Source organism: Ornithodoros turicata, chromosome 2, assembly GCF_037126465.1.
Source record: "Ornithodoros turicata isolate Travis chromosome 2, ASM3712646v1, whole genome shotgun sequence".
NCBI lineage: Eukaryota > Metazoa > Arthropoda > Arachnida > Ixodida > Argasidae > Ornithodoros > Ornithodoros turicata.
In genome coordinates this window covers 89,856,281-89,872,956 of record NC_088202.1, presented here as the reverse complement: position 1 = coordinate 89,872,956, position 16,676 = coordinate 89,856,281, and the positions used below count along the sequence as shown (strand labels likewise).

The window sequence follows — 16,676 nt, the reverse complement described above, 5'->3', positions numbered from 1 at the left end:
AAAGAATGAATGAATGAATGCTCAAGCTTGGAGCGCACAAGCATTTAAGCGTCGCGCCGAAAAGTCTAGAAACAGCACGTGCAGCAGGCGATGTGTCTGGAAGCTTTTTCTTCAGCATGCGCCGGGATGAGATGTACCGTTTCGTGCCTGCCCTGGAAGTTTCTCGAAGATGATTTGTGGCATTGCCCCCTCCGTAGACGTGGCATCGTCCCGATGCCAGAACCTGTGTCGGTTCATCGCATTTCGTTTGCACCCTGCAAAGCCTCGTAGCCAACGTCGTCGTCTTTAACATTGTCGTCGGCGCCGTTATCGATTAATGCAGTTGTTTCGTGGTCGTCGATGAGTATTTGCAGGTCACTGGTAAAGTTTTGAGCGTCGCGGCGGTCTGTATTGCTGTTCGTCGAGCTCGGAGATGGGTCGCGTCGTGAGTCAGCAGAAGCATGCTGCTGCCGCAGAGAGTCTTCAGTTGCGGCGGGATGACTACGCGCTGAAGGCGGGAGGCGTCAGGTGAAAATCCAGGTAGACCCAGTCGTCGGTAGGGGAAACGGCGGTGAACCCGGGTGGCTTCTTCACAGTGGTAGCAGAGCGGCCTCAAGTCTGACGTTTGCCGTACGTCTGTCTTGCGAGTCCCCTGTACACGTGGCTGGTAGCCGAGTGGTGCAGGTTGGGCGGATCGCGAATGCGCCCAGCTGTTGCCATGCCGCGCTGCCGATGGTGGCTCTCGTATTCGCTTTCTTGCGGGTTGGGGGTCCCAATGGCCTGAATTCCGAAGGTAGATCACACTGTCTTCGACTCAGACGTTTCTGTTTTTCCAGGCCGTAGAGCAGGGATTGCCCCGCACCTCCACCAGAAATGTCACGAAGCAAAATGGGTCGGCGAGTCGGCGAATAAACAGCGAACGGTTTATTAGACTACTTGGTAGCAAAAGCACAAGAGTGATAGCTCTCTGAACACAACTGAGTCCAAAGAAAGAATGAATGAATGAATGCTCCAGCTTGGAGCGCACAAGCATTTAAGCGTCGTGCCGAAAAGTCTAGAAACAGCACGTGCAGCAGGCGATGTGTCTGGAAGCTTCTTTCTTCTTCTTCAGCATGCGCCGGGATGAGATGTACCGTTTCGTGCCTGCCCTGGAAGTTTCTCGAAGATGATTCGTGGCAATATGTAGCTGTACAAGATGTACACATTAGTCAAGGGACACATAACCTGCATCACTGAACTTAACCTTGCCAGCTTAAATTTTTCCAAATATGCAAGTGATCTGAAGGCTATGACTTTACTCTCTTAAGTGTTGGGTGACACAACAATTAGCAGGAAGGTCGTCTTCCAACTATGGACTTTACAAAATACTTCCACCTAAACCTTGAGTAACAATACCAGTTTCCAGTAGCCATAGAGAGAATATCAGTCATGGTGTGATATGTACCTTCAATGAAAGAAGCATAGAAAAACAAGCATTTATTGAATTCTTCAACCAAAAATTACAAAGCAAAATTTGCATGATTTTCCCCCCCAATTACATGTTTAAAACTGAAGTGCTTTGCTAGCTTCTAATGGCATTCTTACGTAAAACACTTTCCACAGAATGGCGCAGTCTCGTGATCACATCCTTTGGATTGTTGCTTTTTGTTATGGCTGTTCCTGAAACAATCATATTCGCACCAGCCTGGAAAAGGAATATGAGAAATTACACAGTGGCATGCAGCACATACATAGTGTAGAAACGTTTAAAAGCTCAAAGAACCAGGATGGACTTGCTTAGTACGATGAAATGTAATTGTTCTGAGGCTGGAACAAAGAGACAAACACAAACACAAGCCTCAAGTTGCAGAAAGCAAGACACCCTACTCATAAGATATTGATATTAATCAAGCTAGATATAAGAGTTATGCCATAGTCAGGCGGCACAACTTAAGGTCTTAAGAGGGGATACGACCTCCGGCGGCCCCATGTATTCTCTATGGGCGAAACAATGCGATCTTTTGCAGCTAATACTGAACCGATTTGGACCAAAATGGCCTTGTTCGATAGATTTTAGAATTTCAAAAAATTCGCATTGGAGACATTTGCAATTTTTTTTTGCAGAAGTTTTTAAAAACCTTACGAAAGCTGCAAAAAATTTATAAGTTCGGTCTCTCGCTTTTGGAAGTTCGTAGCTCGTTGACATAGTGACATAGCTCGTAGCACATATGTGAAATGTAATCAGTAGCATTTACGCGGAATTCTTTCTTGAATATTTACGTGTCCATGTCATGTCTGTCCATGCCTCCAGTTGTTCACAATATTGAAAAAAACTTAAGGTATGTACGGCTCCGTGAACTGCCCCGTCTTGCCATCGTACAGTAGCACCACATTGCTGGTCAGAAGAGAACTTCATATCGTTCCGCGGAATGCAGTCACTGTTCTGGCACCCTATCCCAGAAGGGGTTTCCCCGGCAGCGGATGCGCGAAATTGAGGTCGTGAAACCTGTCTGAAGAGATCCACGTTGAGTAGGTCGTCGCAAAATAATGGGAAGGCCTTGAGTGAGAATAGGGAGAATAGGCGGCATAGACCAGGAAAGCTTTGCTACACAGCCACACAATATTCGTCTCGCATCGCATGCACGTAAAAAGAACGGTAGGGTTAGGGGAGGTGAGGCACAGTGAGACCGAGTGGTGTTATCATTCGCTCTCCCGATGTGTTGACAGAAGACAGTTTTTTTTCTTTTTTTAATGAGGTAATATCAAACAGTCAAAGACTGGATTATGGGAAGGCCGAAAAATAAGGAATTCCAAGAGGATGTCTCCGAAATAAATAATTTATGAATAAAACGTTGAAATAGACTCCACGTAGAAATTCACTTTTTAACAGAACTTTTTCAAAAGAAGCTCTTTCTCTATCCAAAGCTGTGAGATCAACCCCAGTACACGATGGATGCTGCGAAAAAGTGGCATGCGCTGGACAAGGTCATACAAAGTTATTTTAAATGCATAAAAAGCATTTAGCACATTAATTCCCAATACCTGTCCTGAGCACAGCGTTGTGGATCTACCTGATGTAGCAGATGTAATTTTTCGAATATATATTTTTCCTTTCTTGGTGGCCTCTGGCTTTCGATAGTTCAGTCTCCCCAGTTCTCGGGCTCGGGGTCCAATGATGGGTGTCACATATTACACCCAAATGAAGGGTGCTTATTGGGTATATTGTAGTGCTTATTGGGTATATAAAAATGGCAAGTTCTGAAAAAAAAAGGCTTGCTTCCAAAATTCACGGAACACTATTTGCACTGATGTACTGCAACCTGCATTTACAAGTCTGAGCGTCTTAGCTGCCTAGACTCTTGGGGACATGTTTACAGAAAGAAAGTGCCTGGTGGGTGATTGCCAGTGAATGACTTGTACTACCCACTCAATGAATTTTAGAGGAGATGGTGTCGCTCTATATATTTGGCAACCCGAACGTGATTGTCGTCGTGTACAATAAACACTTGCAATAACACAGTCATCTCTACTTTTACTTTTTGTTTTCTGCCTAAGTGATCGAAAGTACGTTATCTAAAGGGAAGTTTGATGAAACGATTTATTCCCTGTATTAATTCTCAACGATTCTATCCTACTTACTTTGTAGAGCTCATTTTTTATCGCAGTTGGAATAACAATTTCCGTATCTTGGCTTCCTTACTTTTCGACCTTACGGTAATTCGGTTTTCTGGCTTTCCAGGCCTGCTGATAGTTCGGTTTTCTGAATTTTCAGCCTTCTGATCGTTCGATGTTTTAATTTTTCGGCCTTTAAGTTTCGACCTTCTGATATCTTGTCTAGGTTTCGAAGGATACATGTATGTCGTAAGGGAACCGGAAAAAAAAAGTTCCCGGAAAAAATGTTCCCGGAAGAAATGTCCCCTGGAAAATATGTCCCCCGGAAAAAATGTCTCCTCGAGAAACATCCATTCTTGGTACGCGTGGAATTTTTGCGAAATCCCCGGTTGCGATATTGCAGGTCTTCATGTCCTCCGGCTCAAAATAAATACTAAAATTCCTAACCACCTACTAAGGGTTTTTACTTTGAATGCTCGACCTACTTTCACTTGCGATTTCTCGTAGGGAATACACCGCAATCAATTTCACGTTCGTTGATACAACATGACACAGGTTCGAATCCTGTCACCAGGTGTGCTCTCTGAGGTTTTCCCTGGGTTTTCCGTCGGACTTTCCTGATGAATGTCGGCTCACTTAGCCCTGAAGTCGGCGCAGGACGCATACTAACCCCCTGTCACCCTCCCTCCTGCTGTCCTCTGTCCACGCCTGTACATCGCGTACAGCAATAGTTGCTTCGCAGCGCTAACACGAAAAAACATTTTCTCTGCTAATTAGCACAAATGTGAAGTGTCACAAAAAGTAGTACGCCGTCCAGTTTCAACAAGTCAAGAGAGAAGACGTCATTCGGATTGACCAGGAGCATGTCAAGTTCTTTTTTAGAAGTGTGCAGATCGACGTGCACGGTGATGTGTAAAGAGGAAAATAAAATGCGGGGCGAAAGCAACAAAATTGGCAGACAAAAATATATTTCAATATGTCTAGCAGTATCACATCTCGGGAGCCCCATGACTGTACAGGCCGCATTGTTGCAAGACACAATAAGTAAATTCACCAAAACTGACGCACAGCAACTACCTAGGCAAATAAATGCTATGTGTGAATACTGAATAGTCATTTTAAAATGGAATTGTATACGAATAAATTAAGCGACTCGTTGAATAACCGTAATTGGATACATATACAACGTGTATTGGTTTACAAACATGTACGGTACATATATGTATGCGTAAGTATAGCGCTTACTCTTTTTTTTGTGTGTGTGTTCTCCATGTGCCGGGTCTCTTCAAATATACTCAGTTTAGTAGAAGCATCAATTCGATGTGGAATTCGAACATTGAATTCCATATTTGATTAGGAAATGGAATAGGATATACGATTACTCGGTTCGGTGCTCAAAAATCCAAACATTCACACCGTCCTATATGGTAAAAAGTCAACGTCCGAAGTCAACCAGTCCACGCGTGAATTTTCCTCAGGGGACGACATTTATGAACAACACAGCTGAACAGAAAAGTGGGTACAATCCGACAAATTACACATATTAAAGAATATGGCCTGACGTTGGGAGCAGCCGACAGTCTGTGCTTCTTCTGGGCACCCTTCTCATTGCTGGCGGCAAATTTAAAGGGAAAGTTCTGAAATCGGATATCCATATGTGTGCGAAAGCCGCTCGTCTGTGGAAACTATAAGAAGGAAATTTCGCCATGGTACAACAAAACATATTAAATTAACAGCATATAAAGCATTAGTTCCGAGTGGCTCGGGACTAACATCTCCATTTTTTTCTTTTACAAATCAATCAATCAAGACATTAGGAAGGGAGTGGCCTCAGGACAGAAGCCGCCGATATTTCGAACAGAGACTGTTCTTCAGAGACTGTTCTTCTTCAACAATCTCTGTTCGAAATATCGGTGGCTTCTGTCCTGAGGCAACTCCCTTCCTACATCTCTACCGGTTCGCTGGATTTCTACCCATCTAGAATCAAAACATTAGTTCCCCTCATTTAGAGTATGCATCTGCAGTCTTAGATCTCTGCACATCCACGCTGTCCGAGAAAAAAAAAACAAATAAAGAAGACAAAATGCAAAGGTCTGCTCCACGGCTTATCTTGTCTAGGCTTCGGAGGACTTATTCGGTTAATGTTTGTAGCGACAAATAAATTTAGATTCACTTGCACACAGACGCAAGGTAAATACACTAAATCAGAATAGTCAGTTAAATACAAAATGCGTCCGCAAAATATTCTAGTGTGAGAACTCGGCGCCAAAGAAAAATCAGCAGGTGAATATAAATAAGCGAGGGCCAACGAAATATAACATTTGGACTCCGCGCTGCGTCCAGAAAGTCAGACAAGCTAAGATAGCATAACATCAAGAAGTCACCAGATGCAGTCCACAAAGGGACAAAAGGGAAGAATTGGCTTTCGTCGGGACCTCCTTCTTTCTTTGTAGCTGAGTTGACCTTGGCAACCCAAACATGACGTGAGATCCCTGCATCTCAATAGTCAAGGAGGTCACACGTGTTTTTGGGACTACAGAATCCTGCGGAGGAGTGAGTTACTTGTACTAAGGGTAATGGTTACAGCTTCCTCCAGGCTGAGACCCGTATGTTCGTGTGGCGCCATCTACGAGCGAAAAAATCGTGAATCGGAGATGCCGCCTCACTCGTATCCCCTCTTAAACGTTATGGCCATTAGAAAAGGCCGTAGCCAGTTTTGAAGCCATATTTTGTCGTACGCTTCCAGACGGCAATGGAGAAGGCCAGTTTATCATAATGGCATTGACTGCTCCATTTGGCAATGACAGCATACAAGGTGTTTGTCTTTATCCGTTAATTTTTTTATAAAAAAACTATGAGAGCAACATAGATGTCATTTTTTCAGTTTACTTGTATGTTTAGTTTAGTTAGTTCAGTTTACTGTGTTTAGTTATATGGCAAGGCGGAGATCCTTTCGAAGAAACTATGTAATACAAAACTAATTACCTAAAATTCATTCCTTAACTCTTTATTTAGTGGATTTCGAGCCAAAGCGAGATAGCTCATTTGCATAGTGAAATTCTGAAATGAATATTTCAGGGAACACGCTTGTTTCAGAATTTTTAAAAGATAGAATGGCTTTCAACGAGGATTGCCTCCTTTGATAGGATGTCTGCCTGGCCATATAACTCAAGTACAAAAATCACATCTATGCTGATCTTATAGCTTTTTTAACAAAAATTCTGTAACGGATAAAAATGAACACCCTCTATGTTGCTTACTTACACTTTTGGGTCAAGTTTTCGATCTTCTCTTGTACTTGCTCGTTTTTTTAACTCAGATGTTTGCGACACGTCAATGTGCTGCTAAACAGCACTCTTGATTGCGCTTTTGGCACCGCGATTTCCGATATATCCTTCTGATGTATGCATAAATGCTCTAGCCTCCGCTGCTGTCTAAGAAGCCTTTCTTCTTTTTTTGTGAAAATTTTGAGCTATAATCGCTAAATAGTTCACAGCAAAGTTCAGTTTTGCCAGCAAGACAACAAGCGTGCATGGGCGATTGTGTCTGTTGTTGAGAGTATCCCGTTGCTCTCTGATTTCGAGAGTAGGCGGACTACAGAGTTTGGGGAGCTCCGTTCCTTTCGTATCTCCGTTTCTCCCCGAACGCCTTGGCACTGCCACCTGGCATGACCACAATCTCCGTTTTTGTTTACGGCGTTAGCATTTGAGGGCCTTAAGTGTGCCTGTCTGACAGGGGTATTACAGGTATGACAGGGGGAACTTACCTCAGCACATGCCTCAATTGTACTCAGGCCCACCCCGCCATCAACTTCGATGTCCAGGTCTTTGAATCTGGAGCGCAGCAGCTGCACCTGAGACAAAGTCATCTTACCGTTAACCATTTTGTGCCACAGAAGGAAGCTTTCCCACTCTTTAATGACACTCATTAATCTAGCAGACTTGCTTTATGACCATTTGCTGGAGAACCATTTCCTCCTTACGAAAATCCTCATTAATGTGACAATTGATCAATAATATCCAACAATGACCAAGACTTTTTTTTGCATAAATAGGGGCAAAGATATGTATTCTACCCTTGATGTAACGACCACAAGTGGCTGAACGAGGGGCTCTCCTGGCGAACAAATGCCCTGTAGTTTTGGATGACACACAACCCGTACTAAGACATATGAAACATGATGCCCTTCGCGGCGCTGGTAAATTTGCTCAAAGGCTTGGTCAGATGGTCATACCTGCTGCAGTCGTAAAGGGATAACACATGTTGACACAGTCAACAGCGAACACACCAGCGAATACTTTTCGGCCAGGATATTTTGGAGACTGTTTCCCCAAATGGTATGAACAGCTGATAATGCTTGTTACAGACAGTGAAGACTGTGTACTTTAGTAGTAGTGTACTTTAGTAGTAGTGTACTTTAGTGAAGAACAGACACGGGAACTCTCCCCCATTAGTGCAGGAGGCCAGTCAAGAGCTCAAAACAGCAGCTATTTGAGCAATGGAAGGACATGAACAGGGATTTTCCAAGTACACCCCCAAAGTACATGTTGGAAAGGCAAAAAGAAAAAAGTACTCTAACAGCCAGCAGATACAGGTTTCACCCCCCCCACACACACACACGGAATTAGAGCACCTCCCCAAGACGAAAATCCTGCACAAATCCCTGGACATGCAGAATGTGTTTGTCATTGACCATGCAAGAGTTTGGAAGAACTACAGATTGAAAATATACCTATGTATAAGCAGACACTTTGACCGGATTTCTTCTGCAAATGAACTGTAAGATGTTCTTTAAGAATGCCTCCTACTTTGTAGTGAATAATAGCATAGCCTTGTGTTACGTAGAGGGCTTTCTTTGGTGCGTAACATAATTCGCTTTATGGTCAATATATGTGAGAACAGTCATGGTCATACTAAAGAGGTTCGACTGTACTACAAAATTCGAAATTTTTGCGAGGACTTAATTTTTGCAAATTTTGCGACTGAACTTTTTTCGCGAAATTATGGTTCCATGAAATATAGGTAGAGGGGATGAAAAAGTATGGGCATTGGGACTTGCGACAATATGAGCTCCACAAAGACAAATTGACTTACTTGACGACCTTTATTCTCACAAATTTTTTTCTTGTCAAACATTTTTATAATTGAACTGCCACTTCGACATCAGTAGTTTATTCACATATTGTATCACTTGGCATATTGCAGATACCTGCTTTCACAAAACCAGCACGTATGTCATTGTCATGGGATTGGAGTTCAAACCTCTATAAGCCAGCCGGCATGTAGGGGTTTCATGATGCTGCCGGCAGTGTCAGGAGCCCATAGGAGTCCACACGAATTCGCATAATATTAAGACCACGAAATTGACCACTTTTATGTATATTCTTTCTGGGGTCACAGGAACCTTTAGTACATAGCACGCAAGTATTTTCGATTGGCTGTGTAACATGTGCCACAAGCACAAAGAATATTCTACAGGGCTCTAACATTGTGAATAAACATTGGCTTAAATTTTAGACAATGCAATGATCAACCTCTAACCATATTCATGAGCCCATTCAAGATGATCATGGTTTAGAATGTCATTAACAATATTGATCAGCATACCTTAGGCATCATGTCCGTCATGAAGCTTTGGCCTCCAAATCCGGGTTCCACGGTCATAATAAGAACCATGTCCACATGTTCTATCAGGGGCATTATCACTTCTACAGCTGTTTTTGGCTTGATTGCCACACCTACCTGCAAGTGGTTTCTGCTTTAGAAAGTACATACATTTTGACGACAACAACAACTTTATTTGGAGATGATGAGTGGGGAGTGTCATTGCCAGGGGCAATACTCTACTCCATTGCTGGTGGTGATGTGGGGAATGAAATAATAAGCCCCTTCACAATAAGGATCCAAGTCCTATGGTGTCCAAAAAGCTCAAAAGCACTACATTGAAAAATCGCACATCTTGAAATGCAGTACAATGCATGCACGATGTAATGGACCACATATACCAAAGTGTTACGGCCCCTTTAAGAGGTACCGCAAAGCATTCAGCTAACATACGTACAAAACATTTATTATAGAAATTCACAGTAAACTGCTGCTCCACATGGCTAGCATGCTTCAGCTGTTCCTGAATAGATCATACATGCTTCCAGTTCAAGGCGGTGCAGGGAACTTTGCAAACCACAGGATAGTCCTCTGCTGCTTTCATCTTGGTGGCATATTCATGTGGTTTGTAATTCATAAAAATGAAACTGCTAAACATACACTAAATGTTTATTACTTCCTTATGCTGTGTACTTTAGTATACGAAGAACCTGGAGCTGTAAGGACAATGGACAGAAAGAACACGAGTACACGAGACCGGCTGCTCCTTTAGTATTTTTGCACAAAGTTAGAAAATTATAAAATACTCATCAGTGAGCACAACATATAATTGAGTCACGGACCACATCCAACGACAGAGGTACCACCGCGACAGGGGCTTGCAGTGCAACGCAATCACGTACTATAGTCCATAACTGACCTATACAGCAGTGGGGCTGCTGAGGAGGACATCTCCGATTGGTCTCGGGTAGGGGATTAGCATCCCTTTTCAGTTTGCACATAAGCTACATACCCAAATATCTTTTTAATCTTTCGCCTCGCTCCCTTGGCAATGCATCGAGAATTCTAAATGCCGGGACAAATGCATACCTTCATTCCAGCTTCCCGAACCTTTCTTGCAAGGTCAACAGCGTCACTTGTGGCTTCATAGTGGAATGTATACTGGTCAGCTCCAGCGTCAGCCATTGGGGACACCCACTGCAGGAGAAAATGATGATCAGTTTGCCCTGTGGCAAAAGATAAATACTCTTTACTTATAAACTATTGTGTAAGTAACTTTATGTGTGGAAAATATTTTTGCATTTGGGAGAGAAGTGCTTCCAAGAGTGATTTGCGTAAACTTAAATTCACGAAATAAAGTTTAAAGCAGTATTTGGTTCCCGAGTTCGTGTCACTTTAGACATCACTCTTAGGTCTTGGAGCCCTGCGTGTCTTGGGGCTCAGGGAAATGCATATTTATTTACTTGCTCTATCCATCTGTAATTGCTGTATCCAGGATTTCATGGTGGGGACATAAGTTGTTACTCAACTCACGCCATAAAAACATGGGTCAAGACTGAATAGTTGGCCAAAGCAAAAGGGGTGGCCCGTGTTGTACTCCCCACCTTTGTGCATACATTGCTTGCACTATGTGGCCATACCTTCCATGTCTCTAAAACATGGCCTTGGCATCACAATGTTACACTGATTAATGCAAGAAATAGCAATGAGCTCATGCCAGCACAGGTTACCACCTGCGCAGAGAATGAAATTTCACTGAATGAAATCATATTTGTGTTGCTACCTGAACACATCTCTGCCTGTTCAGGTGGCCTGTCCGGTACCTATCAGCTTTTAATTTGGTATCTGCACAGACCCAGCTCCATAGTTTGGATGTTTGTCATCTCGTGCAAACTGCTGTTATTTGTGGCAGTTCATTTTCTTGTTCTGTGCTACGTAATTTTCTGTTATTTATCTGGTGTACTGGAAATACGAAAATACGAAACATTACGAAAATAAAATTTGAACTGAAACAGCTTTAAAAAATTCTTTATTTTACTATGCTAGTTGTCTCTGCCTCTCCCAAGTAACTATCAGGCTGAGGTGATGAGATGCCTTCTAGATGTTTAAACGTCTCATCATCCAGGAACCTGCCAACTTTATACGAGGCAAGTATAGTAGCTCAATGACGTTTAATGATTTCAAACTCTACCGCGCACACCTTCGCTTTTCACATAATTTCATAGCGCACTGTGAAATTACTTGCCTTCTCAGGGTGTAGCACCATCATGTGCATATCGAAAAACGTCGTTCGGAGCTTACTTTTCAGGCACTTAACAACAGGGTGACCAAAAGTGAGGTTTGGTACGAAATGCCCATCCATCACGTCTAGGTGTAAATAATCGGCTCCGCTGTCAAGTAAGTGTTGCGATGCTTCATATATGTTAGCTAAGTCAGAGTTCAGAATCGAAGGGCCAATTTTGCAATGTAACCTTGACCCTTCCATGGCAAAGCTGGTAAAGCGAGGCAAGAAACTCAGAAGCTGCTGTTCCCACTTCTTGCTTCTTGCGAGTCCTCACACGCCTCACACGGCAGTCAGTCATGCACGTCTCCGCCGGTTTCCGTTTCCGCCTTCCACTAAACCACGCGGGGATGAGAGTGCGAGCGGCCCCGCGGCGCGTGGCGCGAAAAGATCATCACGCGAGCGCGTGACCATCGCACCACGTGCATACATGTGTCGTCTTCAGCTCCTGGCGATTAATTCCAACGAATTCCAACTGATTTCAACAAAACAGCACTCATTTAATACAGTGAACCCTCGTTATTATAACCATGGTCGTTGCCGAAAATTTTGGTCATAACGCGATATTGTCATATTAACGGGGGGATTTGCAGAGGTTTCACTGCATTGTTCCCCAGGAGTATGGTCGTAAAGCGCGTATGTCAGATTATCGGGGGTCATATTAACGAGGGTTCACTGTAAACTGCTCTCGGTCGGAAATAAAAGTCCCCCCAAAAATGTGTGTCATATAATCCAAACAAACGATTGCGTTTGAAGACCCATTGCCGTGCTGCAGAAACGCAGTGCATGTGAATCTTTTTTTCGGGTGGCCTGCCTTTTCTGCACGGAGGAGCTTTTCTGCCACCATGCGCTGGTTAACTTGTTTTTGTCTACATTTCTATTACCTCCATAGGTTGAGGTGGGAACACTTTCGATGTTGGCACGCACGAGTGCATTCACTTCCGTCTTCTGGAAAAAGATCGGGGAAATCCCAGTGACACGCATCAGCGTGCTGTCAAATCTGGTTTCTGAACTGTGTTCGTCGGGTACATACACGTGCCAGCTGAGAGAGAGAAATCCCCAGGAACATTAACTCTTCACCACATATAGCATGGAGGGATTGACAGACACGGGCTTGGGCCAGCCCGGACCGCGACGGATCTAGAGGGTAGGTCAGGATGCCCTGACCCCCGCGTCAATTTCTGTCTTTACATAGTGTGAAGTTGACCTAGATCGCGTGTCTACGTTGCTGGCCAAGGCTGGACCATCAATCTCAGAAAAATCCTGGATCCGCCTCTGCCTGCGGGCCGGTTTCGAGCCATCCATACCTGTTCGGCTCCAGGCCTGGATTGCTTTATATGCATTGTGAATAAATATTCTTTTGTTTCAAAAACGAGAGGCACACTGGCAGCACAACAAATAGAACAGTTTAGAAACAGTTTTAAAAAAATGTTCCATGACCCATCCTAATAGGAATAAAGTCTGAAAAGTTAGTTATTTATTAAATGGAAGGACGTAGGATCCTGGAGCGGAACAGTGTTGGAACAGTTTTTATTTGTTGTGGTTTTGTGTTTTATTAGAGGGGATGTGTGTTGTGCCAGAGTATGAACCCTTGCTGGGACTTTATTGATGCACAAAACTGGCTGTATGCAGGAGCGAATCCAGATTCGGAATTATATTTTTTTTTTGCGGGGGGGGGAGGAGTTCTTGAAGCGCGTAACTTGGGAGAAGGGGAAACTAATGTATAACCTAGCGTTGTGGGAAAGCGACGATGCCCGCCGCCGGGTCCGCCACTTGCGGTGTGCATAAAAATCGAAGCTGCCTCATGGAATCTCAAAATGTGTACAAAAACTTTGTGGTCTAACAATACAGCAGACAAATTTAACGAAAGGAATGGTTATAATAACAAGATTTTGGAAGGTCTATTTGAACATTGTTGAATGGTCACATTAGAAGAACAATGGAGATTAATTCCAAAATTTAATTCCCCGATGCATCCTAACCACAAGCACTTACCGCCATAGCCTTCGCCCTTCCACGAACCCACATTGCACTTCCAAATATGGAACAGCTTCAGTGAAAAAAATTATACAGCATAAAACAATGCTTAGCTTCCGATTTATTTGTAAACTCTATATACAAGAGGCACATGGGATATATAACATTCACAGTGTATTGGCACAGGGGTAGAAAAGTAATGACATGAAGCTGCCCAGCAGTCAATTCGGGAAGTGATTAGCAACCCCACATGATGGTTGAATGATCTGTGAATTCACTGTGCCTTGCATTAAGCTGCCGCTGCCTACGATACGGAACAAGAGAGGCTTTTATGGGATGATCACACAGTAATGCTTGGCTTCATTAAAAAGACAGCAGCGAGGCCCTAACTCTATTCTTCTAGTGGGCCTCCCAGATAACGGAAGCTGTACAAACTAAACTAAAAAAAAAAAACTATCACAATTCCACTAGGTGAGGCCGATTGCACTCCCAACAAGGTCACGATAGACTCTCTCTAAAGATATATTCTGAAGAAACAAGTGTAAAGAGAAAAAAAAAAAAAAAAAATTGCACTCACACATTCAAATTTGGAGCAACAACACAGATGATCCACAGTTCTCTCATTCTTTTAAAGGGACAGTTGCATCCGAACGCCCACCTCTGAAACAGACTGGAACGGATGTGACCGTTCCCTTAAGTGCAATGAGAATGTTTCAAGAGGCACCTGATTGATAGGGCAGGAACTAGGCTACACTTATGAAGCCACCCAGCCACTGCACAGGCAGGGATCCGCTGTAACAAACGGTGCAGGGTGTTGATCCGGCATGCCCTTCACTGTTGTGAGAAGTGTTTAATCAACACAGTGGACGCTGATGCAGACCTGAATGCTCAAATAGATCTCCAATGAGGCAGCCTGCACCTCACTTTTTGACAATGGCAGTGATGAGCTGTTTCTTGAGCGTATCTATGAGTTCTTCCAAATTCTTCGCTTTGATCCGAAGCATTTGGTTGTCCTGTTCAAGCTCCTGACATTTCTTCTCCATCTCTTGCTCCTTTTCCTTGCGGGTCATCCGCGATCGCTTTGAGGCCTCGTTGTTACGGACACGCATCTTGGAGTACTGTTCCACCCTCGGAGGAGAAGGAACAGCATCATCCACGCAGCACATCTTTGCAGGAAGACCAGAAGAGGATGGACCAGCCATACTTGGATCATATGGCCTCTTTGTTGGATGCCCAGGCACCCATGTTGGACTAGTTGACATGTTTCCAGTGGAACCACTTTCGGCCACAGTGTCTGTTAAGTAGCAGGGGGTACTTGAACTCGATGTTCGTTCCTGAAAGAATGAATTTCAAACAGCATTGAGATCATCTGCAACAGGCAGATTGCAAGACAGTAGATAGTATCCGCATACCTCTGCTATGAGCTGTGTGAGGTCCTGAAAAGTTTCGTTGCGTTCCCACATCTCCAGAGCAGTGGTTGGCGAAAGGTCCTGGGGGTTGGTTGTTCTGACATGGCTAGTTGGGACTGACTGGTCCAGCAACAGTAGTGTCTTGTCAAAAGAAGGCCCCGTGTGTGCCCTCGTGTCTGGCACGGACTTCAGTGCAGAGTTGTCAAAAAGAAAAACATCGTCCACATCGCGACGAGTCTTCCTGGTTTCGTCAAGAAAGAATGATTCCCCTGCGCGAAGGAAATGCGAGAATACCTCAGATATGATATCAAACACTTGAGCCGTGAGGTCGCTGCATAGCGTCGCATGCCACTCGTGCTAATCTGGTTGAAACGTATGTTATAGCTTCGAAAACACCACCAATCAATTGGGAAGCCATGCGAATGTACAGCGCGCATATTATGCTAACCTGTGTCAAATTGGGTGCTCGCGCCGCTGCTTCTCCTCGAAGAGTTGTGGACTTCGGAGAGTTCGAAGTCCGCCTGTGTGGAATCCCGGTAGACGATGCCTATATTGTTGTGGGCCTTGTTCACCCCTGTCACTACCCAGCCGTTCATTTCAACCTGGCAGAAAACGTAGTATGTAATTGCGTGTTCACACCGGCAGAACTAAGGCGCGTGTGTTAATCCGAAACTACTAAAATTCACTTGATAAAAAAGCACCTCTTACTATTGGGTGCGATGCTGGTTGTTACTTTGGGCGTAGCACTCCGATCCGTTTCCACAGATACCGTATCAAAGTTCCGGAAAGAGGTCATAAAGCGCAAGAACGGGTTAATCTTGAAAGGACGACTCTTGCTGAAGTTGGGTGACAATTTGCTTTTGCGGTGAAAACACCCAGGCACATTCGTGGAAAGATCAAACACCTTCGACACCGGTTCAGGATCCGACACAACCACCACCTCAAACGAATGGCAAAACGTCTTGCAACACGTTGCGTTCGGCTTTTTATACCACCCCAGTCGCAACATACTATTATTAGAACTGACATCATGTTTTCTACCCAATAGGACGCGCGCCAGAACATGATGTCAGTTTCAACCAATCGTGCTCAACTTCGGGTCTCCCTCGGTGCTCTTTTTGTTTATCAGTTTCTTGTGATCTTGTTTGCCTTGTTTCCCTCTATCTGAGCGAGATGTCACTGGTTGGTCTATTGAACCAAACGTTTAATATCCCCTGTTCGAGATCATGAACACACCACCTAAATCATTTAGAGATCAACACGTCGTTTTCCGACCGTGTACTTGTGACACATCGAGCGCGAATACACCGTAAACTTACAAGTGTTCTTGTGCGTGTGACCGTACTAATGAAAATATGGAAGAGTCTGTACAGTTTGTACAGCTACACACGCACAAACACACCCAAGCTACCTCAGTTATTATTATTACTCCACAATGATTACTATAACAGCCATACATGCGTTAACGTTAACACACGTGTTATTTTTGTCGTGCATAATTCGCTACCTATCCGGCTGCTATTGCTATTATCACGACTGAAAGTGTAAGAGAAGCCAGATATTGCTTTTGTGTTATTGTCACACGATGCCACCCTTCTGAATGTAGATGCGAATATTGGAGCACTACAGTACGTTATCGGACCCCCGCAAAGGTTACCAAAAATAAACATGAAGACCGGAAATGTCGTTTCTACGCATTTTATATTGCGTGCCCACAACAAATCGGCAATGTGCGATATTTTTACAGAATAATAACAATGTAGCATAAATATTTTTAATTTGAAAGGCTCATTTATATACATTTTTTTTTTTTTTTACAACTGTTGGGTCGCACG

At 43.8% G+C, this 16,676-nt stretch overlaps 2 protein-coding genes across 3 annotated transcripts; both read right to left on the bottom strand.

Moving 5' to 3' along the window:
• Positions 1-1,442: 1,442 nt before the first annotated feature.
• Positions 1,443-11,796, bottom strand: LOC135385734 (ribulose-phosphate 3-epimerase-like). The gene is made up of 5 exons (XM_064615216.1): positions 11,420-11,796; positions 10,264-10,371; positions 9,178-9,312; positions 7,337-7,423; positions 1,443-1,663 (listed from the first exon to the last, which is right to left on the bottom strand). The coding sequence occupies exons 1-5, from the start codon at positions 11,657-11,659 to the stop codon at positions 1,541-1,543; spliced, it is 693 nt and encodes a 230-aa protein (XP_064471286.1). The 5' UTR covers positions 11,660-11,796; the 3' UTR covers positions 1,443-1,540.
• A 1,736-nt stretch (positions 11,797-13,532) lies between these two features.
• Positions 13,533-15,812, bottom strand: LOC135385733 (uncharacterized). Of its 2 annotated transcripts, none has more exons than XM_064615215.1 (4): positions 15,543-15,812; positions 15,290-15,443; positions 14,845-15,110; positions 13,533-14,766 (listed from the first exon to the last, which is right to left on the bottom strand). In XM_064615215.1, the coding sequence occupies exons 2-4, from the start codon at positions 15,435-15,437 to the stop codon at positions 14,353-14,355; spliced, it is 828 nt and encodes a 275-aa protein (XP_064471285.1). In that variant the 5' UTR covers positions 15,438-15,443; positions 15,543-15,812; the 3' UTR covers positions 13,533-14,352. The 2 variants fall into 2 exon arrangements, with proteins under 2 accessions (XP_064471285.1, XP_064471284.1); XM_064615214.1 differs by having other exon boundaries at positions 15,550-15,811.
• Positions 15,813-16,676: the final 864 nt, after the last annotated feature.

Coding starts and splice junctions, on each gene's coding strand:
- LOC135385734 (XM_064615216.1), bottom strand. CDS start 11,659: ATGGAAGGGTCAAGGTTACATTGCAAAATTGGCCCTTCGATTCTGAAC. Junction 10,372..11,419: donor TGGTGCTACACCCTGAGAAG/GCAAGTAATTTC, acceptor TTTCTCCTGCAG/TGGGTGTCCCCAATGGCTGA. Junction 7,424..9,177: donor TGACGGACATGATGCCTAAG/GTATGCTGATCA, acceptor ACTTTGTCTCAG/GTGCAGCTGCTGCGCTCCAG.
- LOC135385733 (XM_064615215.1), bottom strand. CDS start 15,437: ATGAACGGCTGGGTAGTGACAGGGGTGAACAAGGCCCACAACAATATA. Junction 15,111..15,289: donor GAGCACCCAATTTGACACAG/GTTAGCATAATA, acceptor TCCTTCGCGCAG/GGGAATCATTCTTTCTTGAC. Junction 14,767..14,844: donor TCACACAGCTCATAGCAGAG/GTATGCGGATAC, acceptor TCATTCTTTCAG/GAACGAACATCGAGTTCAAG.